General features: G+C 42.1%; 1 protein-coding gene across 1 annotated transcript in view; it reads left to right on the forward strand.

Moving 5' to 3' along the window:
• The window catches only part of LOC135507249 (annexin A5-like), a 50,249-nt gene continuing 26,939 nt past the window's right edge, over positions 1-23,310 (forward strand). Inside the window, exons 1-2 of the mRNA XM_064926846.1 lie at positions 1-122; positions 9,522-9,578. Coding sequence (XP_064782918.1) covers positions 9,576-9,578 — 3 coding nt within the window. The 5' untranslated portion in view covers positions 1-122; positions 9,522-9,575. The remainder of the gene's footprint in view (positions 123-9,521; positions 9,579-23,310) is intronic.

Below are 23,310 nucleotides of genomic sequence, written 5' to 3' on the forward strand. Positions count from 1 at the left end.
ATAAAGGGTGGAGTCCCGACTCTCGCTCAGGGAACTCGTTTTTCCACTCTTTCTCAGCCTCCCTTCTCTCTTTCTCTTTCTTCGTTTCCATTCACTGAGCTCTGTTGCAGACTCGATCTCCGGTAAGTTTATACCGTTCTTATTAACCGACAACATCAGTGGGTTTATGAGTTGTTAAAGTGGTTCGTCTTCTGAATCAGACAGTTGATGTTTATTCTGTGAGCGGTGAGATACACCAGAATACTATCAGATTAGGGGATAAATAAATACAATTCAACTTGGTTCATTCAATAACCTCCGGTAGGCAAAATTCGGGTTTTAATAACCAAAGCGGTTTTCCGTTTTCTTCCTACGAATGTGACTCTATCTTCGGGAACAGTTTAAACGAGAAAAATATTTTGACCCCATGTCCCCATCACTGAACGACAAGACTGCCAGGAACACATACAGTATGTGTCTTCTACAACAGAGTGGACTCGACCAGAAACTAAATCAGACTGGAGGGGAAATAACATCGTCGATAATGACGTTGTGAATCTTTTCAACACAGAAGTTCAGACAAACGTATTTCCTGATAATCTTCTGAACTTCCCAATACATTTCGGATGCATTTCTGTCACTTCAGACTTCTTTAGGATTGAAAATACTGTCAGAAGTACTGTCAGATTGATTTGCAATAGACTGTCATAACCCCATTTTAAGAGCGTAAACATTGGCCGCTGATTACATTACCTTGGTAACCCCAGGGCTAAAACATACTGAGACGCTAACGACCTTGAGCCCTATTGACTGTCGTGTCTCCCAGCGGTGGAAAAACTACTGAATTCTCATAGTTGACAAAAAGTAAAGATAAACTAACAGAAAATGACTCAAGTGAAAGTCACCCAGTAAAACACTACTTGAGTAAAAGTATTTGGTTTTTAATATATTTAAGCATAAAAAGTAAATGTAAAAGTATGAGTATTTTAAAATTCCTTATATTAAGCCAACCAGACGGCACACTTTTATTATTTTTATTATTTACGGATAGCCAGGGGCACAGTTCAACACTCAGACATCATTTACAAACAAAGCATTTGTGTTTAGTGAGTCCTTCAGATCAGAGGCAGTAGGGATGACCAGGGATGTTCTCTGTTTAGTGAGTCCTCCAGATCAGAGGCAGTAGGGATGACCAGGGATGTTCTCTGTTTAGTGAGTCCTCCAGATCAGAGGCAGTAGAGATGACCAGGGATGTTCTCTGTTTACTGAGTCCTCCAGATCAGAGGCAGTAGAGATGACCAGGGATGTTCTCTGTTTAGTGAGTCCTCCAGACCAGAGGCAGTAGGGATGACCAGGGATGTTCTCTGTTTAGTGAGTCCTCCAGACCAGAGGCAGTAGGGATGATCAGGGATGTTCTCTGTTTAGTGAGTCCTCCAGATCAGAGGCAGTAGGGATGACCAGGGATGTTCTCTGTTTAGTGAGTCCTCCAGATCAGAGGCAGTAGGGATGACCAGGGATGTTCTCTGTTTAGTGAGTCCCCCAGATCAGAGGCAGTAGGGATGACCAGGGATGTTCTCTGTTTAGTGAGTCCTCCAGATCAGAGGCAGTAGGGATGACCAGGGATGTTCTCTGTTTAGTGAGTCCTCCAGATCAGAGGCAGTAGGGATGACCAGGGATGTTCTCTGTTTAGTGAGTCCTCCAGACCAGAGGCAGTAGGGATGACCAGGGATGTTCTCTGTTTAGTGAGTCCTCCAGATCAGAGGCAGTAGGGATGATCAGGGATGTTCTCTGTTTAGTGAGTCCTCCAGATCAGAGGCAGTAGGGATGACCAGGGATGTTCTCTGTTTAGTGAGTCCTCCAGATCAGAGGCTGTAGGGATGACCAGGGATGTTCTCTGTTTAGTGAGTCCTCCAGACCAGAGGCAGTAGGGATGACCAGGGATGTTCTCTGTTTAGTGAGTCCTCCAGATCAGAGGCAGTAGAGATGACCAGGGATGTTCTCTGTTTAGTGAGTCCTCCAGATCAGAGGCAGTAGAGATGACCAGGGATGTTCTCTGTTTAGTGAGTCCTCCAGATCAGAGGCAGTAGAGATGACCAGGGATGTTCTCTGTTTAGTGAGTCCTCCAGATCAGAGGCAGTAGAGATGACCAGGGATGTTCTCTGTTTAGTGAGTCCTCCAGACCAGAGGCAGTAGGGATGACCAGGGATGTTCTCTGTTTAGTGAGTCCTCCAGATCAGAGGCAGTAGGGATGACCAGGGATGTTCTCTGTTTAGTGAGTCCTCCAGATCAGAGGCAGTAGGGATGACCAGGGATGTTCTCTGTTTAGTGAGTCCTCCAGATCAGAGGCAGTAGGGATGACCAGGGATGTTCTCTGTTTAGTGAGTCCCCCAGATCAGAGGCTGTAGAGATGACCAGGGATGTTCTCTGTTTAGTGAGTCCTCCAGATCAGAGGCAGTAGGGATGACCAGGGATGTTCTCTGTTTAGTGAGTCCTCCAGATCAGAGGCAGTAGAGATGACCAGGGATGTTCTCTGTTTAGTGAGTCCTCCAGACCAGAGGCAGTAGGGGGAGAAGGGCCTTGGTCAGGGAGGTGACGAACCTTCCAGAAGGACAACCATCTCTACAGGCCTTTATGGTAGAGTGGCCAGACGGAAGCCACTCCTCAGTAAAAGGCATGACAGCCCGCTTGGAGTTTGCTAAAAGGCGCGTTCCAACGGATCACTTTTATCAAGTCGGTGACTTGACATCATGTGATCAAAGATCATGAAGTTCTGACTGCAGTCGGCTGCAAGTTTCTGCAGTTGACCCTGAAGCCATCGCTGCATTGTGGGAGGATCTATTGTCAACCAATCATCGCTGCATTGTGGGAGGATCTATTGTCAACCAATCATCGCTGCATTGTGGGAGGATCTATTGTCAACCAATCATCGCTGCATTGTGGGAGGATCTATTGTCAACCAATCATCGCTGCATTGTGGGAGGATCTATTGTCAACCAATCATCGCTGCATTGTGGGAGGATCTATTGTCAACCAATCATCGCTGCATTGTGGGAGGATCTATTGTCAACCAATCATCGCTGCATTGTGGGAGGATCTATTGTCAACCAATCATCGCTGCATTGTGGGAGGATCTATTGTCAACCAATCATTGCCTGCATTGTGGGAGGATCTATTGTCAACCAATCATCGCCTGCACTGTGGGAGGATCTATTGTCAACCAATCATCGCTGCATTGTGGGAGGATCTATTGTCAACCAATCATCGCTGCATTGTGGGAGGATCTATTGTCAACCAATCATCGCTGCATTGTGGGAGGATCTATTGTCAACCAATCATCGCTGCATTGTGGGAGGATCTATTGTCAACCAATCATTGCCTGCATTGTGGGAGGATCTATTGTCAACCAATCATCGCCTGCACTGTGGGAGGATCTATTGTCAACCAATCATCGCTGCATTGTGGGAGGATCTATTGTCAACCAATCATCGCTGCATTGTGGGAGGATCTATTGTCAACCAATCATTAGGGTGTTTTTGTTTGACCCACACATATATGACTGAAACAGGAATCAACCAATCATCGCCTGCACTGTGGGAGGATCTATTGTCAACCAATCATCGCCTGCACTGTGGGAGGATCTATTGTCAACCAATCATCGCCTGTATTGTGGGAGGATCTATTGTCAACCAATCATCGCCTGCACTGTGGGAGGATCTATTGTCAACCAATCATCGCCTGCACTGTGGGAGGATCTATTGTCAACAAATCATCGCCTGCATTGTGGGAGGATCTATTGTCAACCAATCATCGCCTGCACTGTGGGAGGATCTATTGTCAACCAATCATCACCTGCATTGTGGGAGGATCTATTGTCAACCAATCATCGCCTGCACTGTGGGAGGATCTATTGTCAACCAATCATCGCCTGTATTGTGGGAGGATCTATTGTCAACCAACCATCGCCTGCATTGTGGGAGGATCTATTGTCAACCAATCATCGCCTGTATTGTGGGAGGATCTATTGTCAACCAATCATCGCCTACACTGTGGGAGGATCTATTGTCAACCAATCATCGCCTGCACTGTGGGAGGATCTATTGTCAACCAATCATCGCCTGCACTGTGGGAGGATCTATTGTCAACCAATCATCGCCTGCATTGTGGGAGGATCTATTGTCAACCAATCATCGCCTGCACTTTGGGAGGATCTATTGTCAACCAATCATCGCCTGCATTGTGGGAGGATCTATTGTCAACAATTATCGCCTGCATTGTGGGAGGATCTATTGTCAACCAATCATCGCCTGCATTGTGGGAGGATCTATTGTCAACCAATCATCGCCTGCATTGTGGGAGGATCTATTGTCAACCAATCATCGCCTGCATTGTGGGAGGATCTATTGTCAACCAATCATCGCCTGCATTGTGGGAGGATCTATTGTCAACCAATCATCGCCTGCATTGTGGGAGGATCTATTGTCAACCAATCATTAGGGTGTTTTGTTTGACCCACGCATGTATATGACTGAAACAGGAATCAACCAATCATCGCCTGCACTGTGGGAGGATCTATTGTCAACCAATCATCGCCTGCACTGTGGGAGGATCTATTGTCAACCAATCATCGCCTGTATTGTGGGAGGATCTATTGTCAACCAATCATCGCCTGCACTGTGGGAGGATCTATTGTCAACCAATCATCGCCTGCACTGTGGGAGGATCTATTGTCAACCAATCATCGCCTGCATTGTGGGAGGATCTATTGTCAACAATTATCGCCTGCATTGTGGGAGGATCTATTGTCAACCAATCATCGCCTGCATTGTGGGAGGATCTATTGTCAACCAATCATCGCCTGCATTGTGGGAGGATCTATTGTCAACCAATCATCGCCTGCATTGTGGGAGGATCTATTGTCAACCAATCATCGCCTGCATTGTGGGAGGATCTATTGTCAACCAATCATCGCCTGCATTGTGGGAGGATCTATTGTCAACCAATCATTAGGGTGTTTTGTTTGACCCACGCATGTATATGACTGAAACAGGAATCAACCAATCATCGCCTGCACTGTGGGAGGATCTATTGTCAACCAATCATCGCCTGCACTGTGGGAGGATCTATTGTCAACCAATCATCGCCTGTATTGTGGGAGGATCTATTGTCAACCAATCATCGCCTGCACTGTGGGAGGATCTATTGTCAACCAATCATCGCCTGCACTGTGGGAGGATCTATTGTCAACCAATCATCGCCTGCACTGTGGGAGGATCTATTGTCAACCAATTATCGCCTGCATTGTGGGAGGATCTATTGTCAACCAATCATCGCCTGCACTGTGGGAGGATCTATTGTCAACCAATCATCGCCTGTACTGTGGGAGGATCTATTGTCAACCAACCATCGCCTGCATTGTGGGAGGATCTATTGTCAACCAATCATCGCCTGTATTGTGGGAGGATCTATTGTCAACTAATCATCGCCTGTATTGTGGGAGGATCTATTGTCAACCAATCATCGCCTACACTGTGGGAGGATCTATTGTCAACCAATCTTCGCCTGCACTGTGGGAGGATCTATTGTCAACCAATCATCGCCTGCATTGTGGGAGGATCTATTGTCAACCAATCATCGCCTACACTGTGGGAGGATCTATTGTCAACCAATCATCGCCTGCACTGTGGGAGGATCTATTGTCAACCAATCATCGCCTGCACTGTGGGAGGATCTATTGTCAACCAATCATCGCCTGCACTGTGGGAGGATCTATTGTCAACCAATCATCGCCTGCATTGTGGGAGGATCTATTGTCAACAATTATCGCCTGCATTGTGGGAGGATCTATTGTCAACCAATCATCGCCTGCATTGTGGGAGGATCTATTGTCAACCAATCATCGCCTGCATTGTGGGAGGATCTATTGTCAACCAATCATCGCCTGCATTGTGGGAGGATCTATTGTCAACCAATATTTCTTTTTTTTTTTACAACTCAAGCTAACGTCACCGAAGACGTGACTGAAACAGGAACCGACTTTGCTGTGATTCATGTGTCCAGTGGATATATATACACATGAATGTGATGTTTGAGGCTCTCTCACTAATTGATTGACCAATGAACACATGATATCAGTTAGTGAGATATGGAGGCTGGAGACATGTTTTAGATATGATAAAGAACATTATAAACATGTTGACCTGAGCCTTGCTGTTGGAAAACTACCTCAGTGTCTGATTTCAGCTGTGGCACCTCCCCCGACTTCCCTCCTCGACTTTCATCTACAGTCGGCTGCTTCAGCCTGAACACGCAAACGCACCCAATGACTCTACAATGAAACCCATAGATAACATGACACCATTCATTCCTATGGGAAGACTTGTTAGCGCATCTACAGTCGGCTGCTTCAGCCTTAACACGCAAACGCCCCCAATGACTCTACAATGAAACCCATAGATAACATGACACCATTCATTCCTATGAGAAGACTTGTTAGCGCATCTACAGTCGGCTGCTTCAGCCTTAACACGCAAACGCACCCAATGACTATAAAATGACTGGACAAACCCATAGATAGCATGCCACCATTCATTCCTATGGGAAGACTTGTTAGCGCATTGAAGCTAAATGAAGTCGTTTAAGATGGCGTCTCATGGGCCACGTTTACACAGGAAGTCCAATTCCGATCTTTTTTCCCCCCCATTAATCGGTCCTTTGACCAATCACATCGGATCTCTTTCAGAGCTGATCTGATTGGTCGAAAGACCAATTAGTGAAGAAAAGTATTGATTGGGCTGCCTGTCTAAATACAGCCATGGAAACATAACGTAGCTTCTCCAGGAAGTGACGTTGCAGGCTCGGTCAGCGCTGCCCCCTCTCATTAAGTAACTCAAACTGAAGGCAGATGGGTCCTGCCAATGATGGATATAAACCCTGGGTTACAGATTCTAAGTATTGGCCATTGAGAGGTCTACAGATTCTAAGTATTGGCCATTGAGAGGTCTACAGATTCTAAGTATTGGCCATTGAGAGGTCTACAGATTCTAAGTATTGGTCATTGAGAGGTCTACAGATTCTAAGTATTGGTCATTGAGAGGTCTACAGATTCTAAGTATTGGCCATTGAGAGGTCTACAGATTCTAAGTATTGGCCATTGAGAGGTCTACAGATTCTAAGTATTGGCCATTGAGAGGTCTACAGATTCTAAGTATTGGCCATTGAGAGGTCTACAGATTCTAAGTATTGGCCATTGAGAGGTCTACAGATTCTAAGTATTGGTCATTGAGAGGTCTACAGATTCTAAGTATTGGCCATTGAGAGGTCTACAGAAGAATGAATGGAATTCTACAGTTTCAAGGACACAATTACCAAGGACTGTGGGCTCTCCTTCTCCGTGGCCGACGTGAGTAGGACATTTAACCGTGTTAACTCTCGCAAGGACGGCATCCCTAGCCGTGTCCTCAGAGCATGAGCAGACCAGCTGGCTGGAGTGTGTTTATGGACATATTCAATCTCTCCCTGTCCCAGTCTGCTGTCCCCACTTGTTTCAAGATGTCCGCTATTGTTCCTGTACCTAAGAAAGCAAAGGTAACTGAAATAATTGACTATCGTCCTGTCGTACTCACTTCTGTCATCATGAAGTGCTTAGAGAGGCTAGTCAAAGATCATATGTCCTCTACCTTACCTGAAACCTTAGACCCACTTCAATGTGCTTACCGCCCCAATAGGTCCACAGACGATGCAATCGCCATCACACTGCACACTGCCCTATCCCATCTGGACAAGAGGAATACCTATGTAAGAATGCTGTTCATTGACTATAGCTTAGCATTCAACACCAAAGTACCCTCCAAGCTCATCATTACGTTCGAGACCCTGGGTCTTGACCCCGCCCTGTGCAACTGGGTCCTGGACTTCCTGACGGGCCGCCCCCCAGGTGGAGAAGGTAGGAAACAACATCTCCACTTCACTGATCTTCAACAAAGGGGCCCCACAAGGGTGCGTTCTCAGCCCTCTCCTGTACTCCCTGTTCACCCATGACTGCGGGGCCATGCATGCCTCCAACTCAATCATCAAGTTTGCAAACGACACAACAGTAGTAGGCTTGATTACCAACAACGACGAGACGGCCTACAGGGAGGAGGTGAGGGCCCTCGGAGCGTGGTTCCAGGGAAAATAATCTCTCACTCAACGTCAACAAAATAAAGGAGCTGATCGTGGACTTCAGGAAAATGCAGAGGGAGCACCCCCCTATCCACATCGACAGGACAGCAGTGGAGAAGGTGGGAAGTTTTAAGTTCCTTGGTGTACACATCACTGACAAACTGAAATGGTCCACCCACACAGACAGCGTGGTGACTGTGGATAAGAAGATAGTTATGGGTGAGCTGTGGATAAGAAGATAGTTATGGGTGAGCTGTGGATAAGAAGATAGTTATGGGTGAGCTGTGGATAAGAAGATAGTTATGGGTGAGCTGTGGATAAGAAGATAGTTATGAGTGAGCTGTGGATAAGAAGATAGTTATGGGTGAGCTGTGGATAAGAAGATAGTTATGGGTGAGCTGTGGATAAGAAGATAGTTATGGGTGAGCTGTGGATAAGAAGATAGTTATGGGTGAGCTGTGGATAAGAAGATAGTTATGGGTGAGCTGTGGATAAGAAGATAGTTATGGGTGAGCTGTGGATAAGAAGATAGTTATGGGTGAGCTGTGGATAAGAAGATAGTTATGGGTGAGCTGTGGATAAGAAGATAGTTATGGGTGAGCTGTGGATAAGAAGATAGTTATGGGTGAGCTGTGGATAAGAAGATAGTTATGGGTGAGCTGTGGATAAGAAGATAGTTATGGGTGAGCTGTGGATAAGAAGATAGTTATGGGTGACTGTGGATAAGAAGATAGTTATGGGTGAGCTGTGGATAAGAAGATAGTTATGGGTGAGCTGTGGATGAGAAGATAGTTATGGGTGAGCTGTGGGTGAGAAGATAGTTATGGGTGAGCTGTGGATGAGAAGATAGTTATGGGTGAGCTGTGGGTGAGCTGTGAGTGAGCTGTGAGTGAGCTGTGGGTGAGCTGTGGGTGAGCTGTGGGTGAGCTGTGAGTGAGCTGTGGGTGAGCTGTGGGTGAGCTGTGGGTGAGCTGTGAGTGAGCTGTGGGTGAGCTGTGGGTGAGCTGTGGGTGAGCTGTGAGTGAGCTGTGGGTGAGCTGTGGGTGAGCTGTGGGTGAGCTGTGAGTGAGCTGTGAGTGAGCTGTGGGTGAGCTGTGGGTGAGCTGTGGGTGAGCTGTGAGTGAGCTGTGGGTGAGCTGTGAGTGAGATGTGGGTGAGCTGTGAGTGAGCTGTGGGTGAGCTGAGGGTGAGCTGAGGGTGAGCTGTGGGTGAGCTGTGGGTGAGCTGTGGGTGTTGCAGAACAGAAGAACATATTCTATAACAGTTGTATGAATGGAAACATGCAGTTTTTTTTCATGACTTTAAAAGTGGAACACGTTTTGACTGCGTTTTGAAGCGTTTGGCTGGTCGGGATGTGATTCTAAGTCTGTTTCTCTTTTCAGACACCTCCTCCTCCACCTCCTCCTAACTAAACCAACGGGAACCAATCTACCACAATGGTAAGTTGACTTCACTGAAGACCCCTCTACAGTGGAACGTTTCACTGCCCCACCTGGAGGATTCTGGTAAAATGTTCACGTTTTACTTTCCTTTTCTCCCTGTAATGTGACACGCTATCAGCAGCAAAACCCAGAAGACTGTCATTAAATAATCAACATGAACACAGAACAATAGACAATATCAACACAGAACAATAGACAATATCAACACAGAACAATAGACAATATCAACACAGAACAATAGACAATATCAACACAGAACAATAGACAATATCAACACAGAACAATAGACCGGTAGCATGGAGGGAGGTCATTATAGAATAGGTTATTACACTAGACCAGTAGGTTATTACACTAGACCAGTAGGTTATTACACTAGACCAATAGGTTATTACACTAGACCAGTAGGTTATTACACTCTAGACCAGTAGGTTATTACACTCTAGACCAGTAGGTTATTACACTAGACCAGTATAATGGAGGGAGGTCATTATAGAATAGGTTATTACACTAGACCAGTAGGTTATTACACTAGACCAGTAGGTTATTACACTAGACCAGCAGGTTATTACACTAGACCAGTAGGTTATTACACTCTAGACCAGTAGGTTATTACACTAGACCAGTAGGTTATTACACTAGACCAGTATAATGGAGGGAGATCATTATAGAATAGGTTATTACACTAGACCAGTAGGTTATTACACTAGAACAATATGTTATTACACTAGACCAGTAGGTTATTACACTAGAACAATATGTTATTACACTAGACCAGTAGGTTATTACACTAGACCAGTAGGTTATTACACTAGACCAGTAGAATGGAGGGAGATCATTATAGAGTAGGTTATTACACTAGACCAGTAGGTTATTACACTAGACCAGTAGGTTATTACACTAGACCAGTAGGTTATTATACTAGACCAGTAGAATGGAGGGAGATCATTATAGAATAGGTTATTACACTCGACCAGTAGAATGGAGGGAGATCATTATAGAATAAGTTATTACACTCGACCAATATGTTATTACACTAGACCAGTAGGTTATTACACTAGACCAGTATAATGGAGGGAGATCATTATAGAATAGGTTATTACACTAGACCAGTAGGTTATTACACTCTAGACCAGTAGGTTATTACACTAGACCAGTAGGTTATTACACTAGACCAGTAGAATGGAGGGAGATCATTATAGAGTAGGTTATTACACTAGACCAGTAGGTTATTACACTAGACCAGTAGGCTATTACACTCTAGACCAGTAGGTTATTACACTAGACCAGTAGGTTATTACACTAGACCAGTAGAATGGAGGGAGATCATTATAGAATAGGTTATTACACTAGACCAGTAGGTTATTACACTAGACCAGTAGGTTATTACACTAGACCAGTAGGTTATTACACTAGACCAGTAGAATGGAGGGAGATCATTATAGAATAGGTTATTACACTAGAACAGTAGGTTATTACATTAGACCAGTATGTTATTACACTAGACCAGTATTTTATTACACTAGACCAGTAGGTTATTACACTAGACCAGTAGGTTATTACACTAGACCAGTAGAATGGAGGGAGATCATTATAGAATAGGTTATTACACTAGAACAGTAGGTTATTACACTAGACCAGTAGGTTATTACACTAGACCAGTATAATGGAGGGAGATCATTATAGAATAGGTTATTACACTAGATCAGTAGGTTATTACACTAGACCAGTAAGTTATTACACTAGACCAGTAGAATGAAGGGAGATCATTATAAAATAGGTTATTACACTCGACCAGTAGAATGAAGGGAGATCATTATAGAATAGGTTATTACACTAGACCAGTAGGTTATTACACTAGACCAGTAGGTTATTACACTAGACCAGTAGGTTATTACACTAGACCAATAGGTTATTACATTAGACCAGTAGGTTATTACACTAGACCAGTAGGTTATTACACTAGACCAGTAGAATGGAGGGAGATCATTATAGAATAAGTTATTACACGTGATCAATAGGTTATTACACTAGACCAGTAGGTTATTACACTAGACCAGTAGAATGGAGGGAGATCATTATAGAATAGGTTATTACACTAGACCAATAGGTTATTACACTAGACCAGTAGAATGGAGGGAGATCATTATAGAATAGGTTATTAAACTAGACCAATAGGTTATTACACTATACCAGTATGTTATTACACTAGACCAATAGGTTATTACACTAGACCAGTAGAATTAGGGAGATCATTATAGAATAGGTTATTACACTAGACCAATAGGTTATTACACTAGACCAGTAGGTTATTACACTAGACCAGTAGGTTATTACACTAGACCAATAGGTTATTACACTAGACCAGTAGAATGAAAGGAGACCATTATAGAATAGGTTATTACACTAGACCAATAGGTTATTACACTAGACCAATAGGTTATTACACTAGACCAGTAGGTTATTACACTAGACCAGTAGGTTATTACACTAGACCAGTAGGTTGTTACACTAGACCAGTAGGTTGTTACACTAGACCAGTAGGTTGTTGCACTAGACCAGTAGGTTGTTACGCTAGACCAGTAGAATGGAGGGAGGTTATTACACTAGACCAGTATGTTATTACACTAGACCAGTATTTTATTACTCTAGACCAGTAGGTTATTACACTAGACCAGTAGAATGGAGGGAGATCATTATAGAATAGGTTATTACACTAGACCAGTAGGTTATTACACTAGACCAGTAGGTTATTACACTAGACCAGTAGGTTATTACACTAGACCAGTAGAATGGAGGGAGATCATTATAGAATAGGTTATTACACTAGAACAGTAGGTTATTACATTAGACCAGTATGTTATTACACTAGACCAGTATTTTATTACACTAGACCAGTAGGTTATTACACTAGACCAGTAGAATGGAGGGAGATCATTATAGAATAAGTTATTACACTTGATCAATAGGTTATTACACTAGACCAGTAGGTTATTACACTAGACCAGTAGGTTATTACACTAGACCAGTAGAATGGAGGGAGATCATTATAGAATAGGTTATTACACTAGAACAGTAGGTTATTACATTAGACCAGTAGGTTATTACACTAGACCAATAGGTTATTACACTAGATCAGGTGAATGGGGGGAGATCATTATAGAGTAGGTTATTACACTAGACCAGTAGGTTATTACACTAGACCAGTAGGTTATTACACTAGACCAGCAGGTTATTACACTAGACCAGTATAATGGAGGGAGATCATTATAGAGTAGGTTATTACACTAGACCAGTAGTTTTATTACACTAGACCAGTGGGTTATTACACTAGACCAGTAGGTTACTACACTAGACCAGTAGGTTATTACACTAGACCAGGAGAATGGAGGGAGTTCATTATAGAATAGGTTATTACACTAGACCAGTAGGGTTCCCATCCCAGTTAAGTCCAAGTCAATGTGGGTTCCCATCCAAGTTAAATGGGTTATCCCATCCCAGTTAAATTGGTTCCCATCCCAGTTAAATGTGTTCCCATACCAGTTAAATGGGTTCCCACCCCAGTTAAATCCAAGTTAAATGTGTTCCCATCGCAGTTAAATGGGTTCCCATCCCGGTTAAATCCAAGTTAAATGGGTTCCCATCCTGGTTAAATCCAAGTTAAATGGGTTCCCATCCCACTTAAATGTGTTCCCATCCCGGTTAAATCCAAGTTAAATGGGTTACCTTCCCAGTTAAATCCAAGTTAAATGGGTTCCCATTCCAGTTAAATGGGTTCCCATTCCAGTTAAATCCAAGTTAAATGGGTTCCCATTCCAGTTAAATGTGTTCCCATCCCGTTTAAATCCAAGTGAAATGGATTCCCATCCCGGTTAAATCCAAGTGAAATGGATTCCCATCCCGTTTAAATCCAAGTTAAATGGGTTCCCATTCCAGTTAAATCCAAGTTAAATGTGTTCCCATCCCGGTTAAATCCAAGTTAAATGTGTTCCCATCCCGGTTAAATCCAAGTTAAATGGGTTCCCATTCCAGTTAAATGGGTTCCCATTCCAGTTAAATGGGTTCCCATACCAGTTAAATGGGTTCCCATTCCAGTTAAATCCAAGTTAAATGTGTTCCCATCCCGGTTAAATCCAAGTGAAATGGATTCCCATCCCGTTTAAATCCAAGTGAAATGGATTCCCATCCCGTTTAAATCCAAGTTTAAATGATTTCCCATCCCGGTTAAATCCAAGTTAAATGGGTTCCCGTCCCAGTTAAGTCCAAGTCAATGTGGGTTCCCAGTGCATTTTCAACTCTTCTGATGATTTTCTCACAAATATTTTGTAATGCTTCTGATGAAAGACAACTCTAGTTTCTAGAAAACCACACTGCTTCAGACAGTTGGAGGCCTTCTAATGAAAACCAGCCCTCTTCATTTCTAGAAAACCACAGTGTCTCTGTGTGTGGAGCAGAGGGGCTGTATTTGGGGAAGTCAGTATGAGTCATGTGTGTGGGCCTTTCTTCAGACAGGGTGGGGCTCTGCCTCCTCCCCTCCCTCTCTTCCTCCTCGCTCTCTCTCTTCCTCCTCTCTCTCCTCCCCCTCCCTCTCTTCCTCCTCTCTCTCCTCCCCCTCCCTCTCTTCCTCCTCTCTCTCCTCCCCCTCCCTCTCTTCCTCCTCTCTCTCCTCCCCCTCCCTCTCTTCCTCCTCTCTCCCCTCCCCCCCTCCCTCTCTTCCTCCTCCCCTCCTCCCCTCCTCTCTCTCCTCCCCCTCCCTCTCTTCCTCCTCTCTCTCCTCCCCCTCCCTCTCTTCCTCCTCTCTCTCCTCACCCTCCCTCTCTTCCTCCTCTCTCCCCCCCCCTCTTCTGCTCTCTCTCTCCCTCTCCCTCCCTCCCTCCCTTCCTCTCAATTCAATTCAAGGGGCTTTATTGGCATGGGAACACATGTTTACATCGCCAAAGCAAGTGAAATAGATAAACTCTCTCACACACACACACACACACACACACACACACACACACACACACACACACACACACACACACACGCACACGTACACACACACACAGAGAGCGGGGGAGGGAGAAGTTGTAAACCGGACACTGCTGGTTTGAGTAAACAGTAGATAGTGTGTTTACTGATGTCATTAATCAGATGTTCTCTGACAGACGCTTCCTGCCACATCGACCCGTAGTGTAGACTGGGACTACACCACTTTATCAACAGGTTCATTACATTAGTAGACTGGGACTACACCACTTTATCAACAGGTTCATTACATTAGTAGACTGGGACTACACCACTTTATCAACAGGTTCATTACATTAGTAGACTGGGACTACACCACTTTATCAACAGGTTCATTACATTAGTAGACTGGGACTACACCACTTTATCAACAGGTTCATTACATTAGTAGACTGGGACTACACCACTTTATCAACAGGTTCATTACATTAGTAGACTGGAACTACACCACTTTATCAACAGGTTCATTACATTAGTAGACTGGGACTACACCACTTTATCAACAGGTTCATTACATTAGTAGACTGGGACTACACCACTTTATCAACAGGTTCAATACATTAGTAGACTGGGACTACACCACTTTATCAACAGGTTCATTACATTAGTAGACTGGGACTACACCACTTTATACTGTCAACAGGTTCATTACATTAGTAGACTGGGACTACACCACTTTATACTGTCAACAGGTTCATTACATTAGTAGACTGGGACTACACCACTTTATCAACAGGTTCAATACATTAGTAGACTGGGACTACACCACTTTATACTGTCAACAGGTTCATTACATTAGTAGACTGGGACTACACCACTTTATCAACAGGTTCATTACATTAGTAGACTGGGACTACACCACTTTATACTGTCAACAGGTTCATTACATTAGTAGACTGGGACTACACCACTTTATCAACAGGTTCATTACATTAGTAGACTGGAACTACACCACTTTATACTGTCAACAGGTTCATTACATTAGTAGACTGGGACTACACCACTTTATACTGTCAACAGGTTCATTACATTAGTAGACTGGGACTACACCACTTTATCAACAGGTTCATTACATTAGTAGACTGGGACTACACCACTTTATACTGTCAACAGGTTCATTACATTAGTAGACTGGGACTACACCACTTTATCAACAGGTTCATTACATTAGTAGACTGGGTCTACACCACTTTATCAACAGGTTCATTACATTAGTAGACTGGGACTACACCACTTTATACTGTCAACAGGTTCATTACATTAGTAGACTGGGACTACACCACTTTATCAACAGGTTCATTACATTAGTAGACTGGGACTACACCACTTTATCAACAGGTTCATTACATTAGTAGACTGGGACTACACCACTTTATCAACAGGTTCAATACATTAGTAGACTGGGACTACACCACTTTATACTGTCAACAGGTTCATTACATTAGTAGACTGGGACTACACCACTTTATAATGTCAACAGGTTCATTACATTAGTAGACTGGGACTACACCACTTTATACTGTCAACAGGTTCATTACATTAGTAGACTGGGACTACACCACTTTATCAACAGGTTCAATACAGTAGTAGACTGGGACTACACCACTTTATCAACAGGTTCAATACATTAGTAGACTGGGACTACACCACTTTATACTGTCAACAGGTTCATTACATTAGTAGACTGGGACTACACCACTTTATACTGTCAACAGGTTCATTACATTAGTAGACTGGGACTACACCACTTTATAATGTCAACAGGTTCATTACATTAGTAGACTGGGACTACACCACTTTATCAACAGGTTCATTACATTAGTAGACTGGGACTACACCACTTTATACTGTCAACAGGTTCATTACATTAGTAGACTGGGACTACACCACTTTATCAACAGGTTCATTACATTAGTAGACTGGAACTACACCACTTTATACTGTCAACAGGTTCATTACATTAGTAGACTGGGACTACACCACTTTATACTGTCAACAGGTTCATTACATTAGTAGACTGGGACTACACCACTTTATCAACAGGTTCATTACATTAGTAGACTGGGACTACACCACTTTATCAACAGGTTCATTACATTAGTAGACTGGGACTACACCACTTTATACTGTCAACAGGTTCATTACATTAGTAGACTGGGACTACACCACTTTATCAACAGGTTCATTACATTAGTAGACTGGGACTACACCACTTTATCAACAGGTTCATTACATTAGTAGACTGGGACTACACCACTTTATACTGTCAACAGGTTCATTACATTAGTAGACTGGAACTACACCACTTTATCAACAGGTTCATTACATTAGTAGACTGGGACTACACCACTTTATACTGTCAACAGGTTCATTACATTAGTAGACTGGGACTACACCACTTTATCAACAGGTTCATTACATTAGTAGACTGGGACTACACCACTTTATACTGTCAACAGGTTCATTACATTAGTAGACTGGAACTACACCACTTTATCAACAGGTTCATTACATTAGTAGACTGGGACTACACCACTTTATACTGTCAACAGGTTCATTACATTAGTAGACTGGAACTACACCACTTTATCAACAGGTTCATTACATTAGTAGACTGGAACTACACCACTTTATACTGTCAACAGGTTCATTACATTAGTAGACTGGAACTACACCACTTTATCAACAGGTTCATTACATTAGTAGACTGGGACTACACCACTTTATCAACAGGTTCATTACATTAGTAGACTGGGACTACACCACTTTATACTGTCAACAGGTTCATTACATTAGTAGACTGGGACTACACCACTTTATCAACAGGTTCATTACATTAGTAGACTGGGACTACACCACTTTATCAACAGGTTCATTACATTAGTAGACTGGGACTACACCACTTTATACTGTCAACAGGTTCATTACATTAGTAGACTGGGACTACACCACTTTATACTGTCAACAGGTTCATTACATTAGTAGACTGGGACTACACCACTTTATCAACAGGTTCATTACATTAGTAGACTGGGACTACACCACTTTATACTGTCAACAGGTTCATTACATTAGTAGACTGGGACTACACCACTTTATCAACAGGTTCATTACATTAGTAGACTGGGACTACACCACTTTATCAACAGGTTCATTACATTAGTAGACTGGAACTACACCACTTTATCAACAGGTTCATTACATTAGTAGACTGGGACTACACCACTTTATACTGTCAACAGGTTCATTACATTAGTAGACTGGGACTACACCACTTTATAATGTCAACAGGTTCATTACATTAGTAGACTGGGACTACACCACTTTATCAACAGGTTCATTACATTAGTAGACTGGGACTACACCACTTTATACTGTCAACAGGTTCATTACATTAGTAGACTGGGACTACACCACTTTATCAACAGGTTCATTACATTAGTAGACTGGGACTACACCACTTTATCAACAGGTTCATTACATTAGTAGACAGGGACTACACCACTTTATACTGTCAACAGGTTAATTACATTAGTAGACTGGGACTACACCACTTTATCAACAGGTTCATTACATTAGTAGACTGGGACTACACCACTTTATCAACAGGTTCATTACATTAGTAGACTGGGACTACACCACTTTATACTGTCAACAGGTTCATTACATTAGTAGACTGGGACTACACCACTTTATCAACAGGTTCATTACATTAGTAGACTGGGACTACACCACTTTATACTGTCAACAGGTTCATTACATTAGTAGACTGGGACTACACCACTTTATCAACAGGTTCATTACATTAGTAGACTGGAACTACACCACTTTATACTGTCAACAGGTTCATTACATTAGTAGACTGGGACTACACCACTTTATCAACAGGTTCATTACATTAGTAGACTGGGACTACACCACTTTATCAACAGGTTCATTACATTAGTAGACAGGGACTACACCACTTTATACTGTCAACAGGTTCATTACATTAGTAGACTGGGACTACACCACTTTATCAACAGGTTCATTACATTAGTAGACTGGAACTACACCACTTTATACTGTCAACAGGTTCATTACATTAGTAGACTGGGACTACACCACTTTATACTGTCAACAGGTTCATTACATTAGTAGACTGGGACTACACCACTTTATCAACAGGTTCATTACATTAGTAGACTGGGACTACACCACTTTATACTGTCAACAGGTTCATTACATTAGTAGACTGGGACTACACCACTTTATCAACAGGTTCATTACATTAGTAGACTGGGACTACACCACTTTATCAACAGGTTCATTACATTAGTAGACTGGGACTACACCACTTTATACTGTCAACAGGTTCATTACATTAGTAGACTGGGACTACACCACTTTATCAACAGGTTCATTACATTAGTAGACTGGGACTACACCACTTTATCAACAGGTTCATTACATTAGTAGACTGGGACTACACCACTTTATCAACAGGTTCATTACATTAGTAGACTGGGACTACACCACTTTATCAACAGGTTCATTACATTAGTAGACTGGGACTACACCACTTTATACTGTCAACAGGTTCATTACATTAGTAGACTGGGACTACACCACTTTATCAACAGGTTCATTACATTAGTAGACTGGGACTACACCACTTTATCAACAGGTTCATTACATTAGTAGACTGGGACTACACCACTTTATACTGTCAACAGGTTCATTACATTAGTAGACTGGGACTACACCACTTTATCAACAGGTTCATTACATTAGTAGACTGGGACTACACCACTTTATCAACAGGTTCATTACATTAGTAGACTGGGACTACACCACTTTATCAACAGGTTCATTACATTAGTAGACTGGGACTACACCACTTTATACTGTCAACAGGTTCATTACATTAGTAGACTGGGACTACACCACTTTATCAACAGGTTCATACATTAGTAGACTGGGACTACACCACTTTATCAACAGGTTCATTACATTAGTAGACTGGGACTACACCACTTTATACTGTCAACAGGTTCATTACATTAGTAGACTGGGACTACACCACTTTATACTGTCAACAGGTTCATTACATTAGTAGACTGGGACTACACCACTTTATACTGTCAACAGGTTCATTACATTAGTAGACTGGGACTACACCACTTTATCAACAGGTTCATTACATTAGTAGACTGGGACTACACCACTTTATACTGTCAACAGGTTCATTACATTAGTAGACTGGGACTACACCACTTTATCAACAGGTTCATTACATTAGTAGACTGGAACTACACCACTTTATACTGTCAACAGGTTCATTACATTAGTAGACTGGAACTACACCACTTTATACTGTCAACAGGTTCATTACATTAGTAGACTGGGACTACACCACTTTATCAACAGGTTCATTACATTAGTAGACTGGGACTACACCACTTTATCAACAGGTTCATTACATTAGTAGACTGGGACTACACCACTTTATACTGTCAACAGGTTCATTACATTAGTAGACTGGGACTACACCACTTTATCAACAGGTTCATTACATTATAGACTGGGACTACAACATCAACAGGTTCATTACATTAGTAGACTGGGACTACACCACTTTATACTGTCAACAGGTTCATTACATTAGTAGACTGGGACTACACCACTTTATCAACAGGTTCATTACATTAGTAGACTGGGACTACACCACTTTATACTGTCAACAGGTTCATTACATTAGTAGACTGGGACTACACCACTTTATCAACAGGTTCATTACATTAGTAGACTGGGACTACACCACTTTATACTGTCAACAGGTTCATTACATTAGTAGACTGGAACTACACCACTTTATCAACAGGTTCATTACATTAGTAGACTGGGACTACACCACTTTATACTGTCAACAGGTTCATTACATTAGTAGACTGGAACTACACCACTTTATCAACAGGTTCATTACATTAGTAGACTGGAACTACACCACTTTATACTGTCAACAGGTTCATTACATTAGTAGACTGGAACTACACCACTTTATCAACAGGTTCATTACATTAGTAGACTGGGACTACACCACTTTATCAACAGGTTCATTACATTAGTAGACTGGGACTACACCACTTTATACTGTCAACAGGTTCATTACATTAGTAGACTGGGACTACACCACTTTATCAACAGGTTCATTACATTAGTAGACTGGGACTACACCACTTTATCAACAGGTTCATTACATTAGTAGACTGGGACTACACCACTTTATACTGTCAACAGGTTCATTACATTAGTAGACTGGGACTACACCACTTTATACTGTCAACAGGTTCATTACATTAGTAGACTGGGACTACACCACTTTATCAACAGGTTCATTACATTAGTAGACTGGGACTACACCACTTTATACTGTCAACAGGTTCATTACATTAGTAGACTGGGACTACACCACTTTATCAACAGGTTCATTACATTAGTAGACTGGGACTACACCACTTTATCAACAGGTTCATTACATTAGTAGACTGGGACTACACCACTTTATCAACAGGTTCATTACATTAGTAGACTGGGACTACACCACTTTATACTGTCAACAGGTTCATTACATTAGTAGACTGGGACTACACCACTTTATAATGTCAACAGGTTCATTACATTAGTAGACTGGGACTACACCACTTTATCAACAGGTTCATTACATTAGTAGACTGGGACTACACCACTTTATACTGTCAACAGGTTCATTACATTAGTAGACTGGGACTACACCACTTTATCAACAGGTTCATTACATTAGTAGACTGGGACTACACCACTTTATCAACAGGTTCATTACATTAGTAGACTGGGACTACACCACTTTATACTGTCAACAGGTTCATTACATTAGTAGACTGGGACTACACCACTTTATCAACAGGTTCATTACATTAGTAGACTGGGACTACACCACTTTATCAACAGGTTCATTACATTAGTAGACTGGGACTACACCACTTTATACTGTCAACAGGTTCATTACATTAGTAGACTGGGACTACACCACTTTATCAACAGGTTCATTACATTAGTAGACTGGAACTACACCACTTTATACTGTCAACAGGTTCATTACATTAGTAGACTGGGACTACACCACTTTATCAACAGGTTCATTACATTAGTAGACTGGGACTACACCACTTTATCAACAGGTTCATTACATTAGTAGACTGGGACTACACCACTTTATACTGTCAACAGGTTCATTACATTAGTAGACTGGGACTACACCACTTTATCAACAGGTTCATTACATTAGTAGACTGGGACTACACCACTTTATACTGTCAACAGGTTCATTACATTAGTAGACTGGGACTACACCACTTTATACTGTCAACAGGTTCATTACATTAGTAGACTGGGACTACACCACTTTATCAACAGGTTCATTACATTAGTAGACTGGGACTACACCACTTTATACTGTCAACAGGTTCATTACATTAGTAGACTGGAACTACACCACTTTATCAACAGGTTCATTACATTAGTAGACTGGGACTACACCACTTTATCAACAGGTTCATTACATTAGTAGACTGGGACTACACCACTTTATACTGTCAACAGGTTCATTACATTAGTAGACTGGGACTACACCACTTTATCAACAGGTTCATTACATTAGTAGACTGGGACTACACCACTTTATCAACAGGTTCATTACATTAGTAGACTGGGACTACACCACTTTATCAACAGGTTCATTACATTAGTAGACTGGGACTACACCACTTTATACTGTCAACAGGTTCATTACATTAGTAGACTGGGACTACACCACTTTATAATGTCAACAGGTTCATTACATTAGTAGACTGGGACTACACCACTTTATCAACAGGTTCATTACATTAGTAGACTGGGACTACACCACTTTATACTGTCAACAGGTTCATTACATTAGTAGACTGGAACTACACCACTTTATCAACAGGTTCATTACATTAGTAGACTGGGACTACACCACTTTATCAACAGGTTCATTACATTAGTAGACTGGGACTACACCACTTTATACTGTCAACAGGTTCATTACATTAGTAGACTGGGACTACACCACTTTATCAACAGGTTCATTACATTAGTAGACTGGGACTACACCACTTTATCAACAGGTTCATTACATTAGTAGACTGGGACTACACCACTTTATCAACAGGTTCATTACATTAGTAGACTGGGACTACACCACTTTATACTGTCAACAGGTTCATTACATTAGTAGACTGGAACTACACCACTTTATCAACAGGTTCATTACATTAGTAGACTGGGACTACACCACTTTATACTGTCAACAGGTTCATTACATTAGTAGACTGGGACTACACCACTTTATCAACAGGTTCATTACATTAGTAGACTGGGACTACACCACTTTATCAACAGGTTCATTACATTAGTAGACAGGGACTACACCACTTTATACTGTCAACAGGTTCATTACATTAGTAGACTGGGACTACACCACTTTATCAACAGGTTCATTACATTAGTAGACTGGGACTACACCACTTTATACTGTCAACAGGTTCATTACATTAGTAGACTGGGACTACACCACTTTATCAACAGGTTCATTACATTAGTAGACTGGGACTACACCACTTTATACTGTCAACAGGTTCATTACATTAGTAGACTGGGACTACACCACTTTATCAACAGGTTC

Source organism: Oncorhynchus masou, chromosome 20 (genome assembly GCF_036934945.1).
Source record: "Oncorhynchus masou masou isolate Uvic2021 chromosome 20, UVic_Omas_1.1, whole genome shotgun sequence".
Taxonomy (NCBI): Eukaryota; Metazoa; Chordata; class Actinopteri; order Salmoniformes; family Salmonidae; genus Oncorhynchus; species Oncorhynchus masou.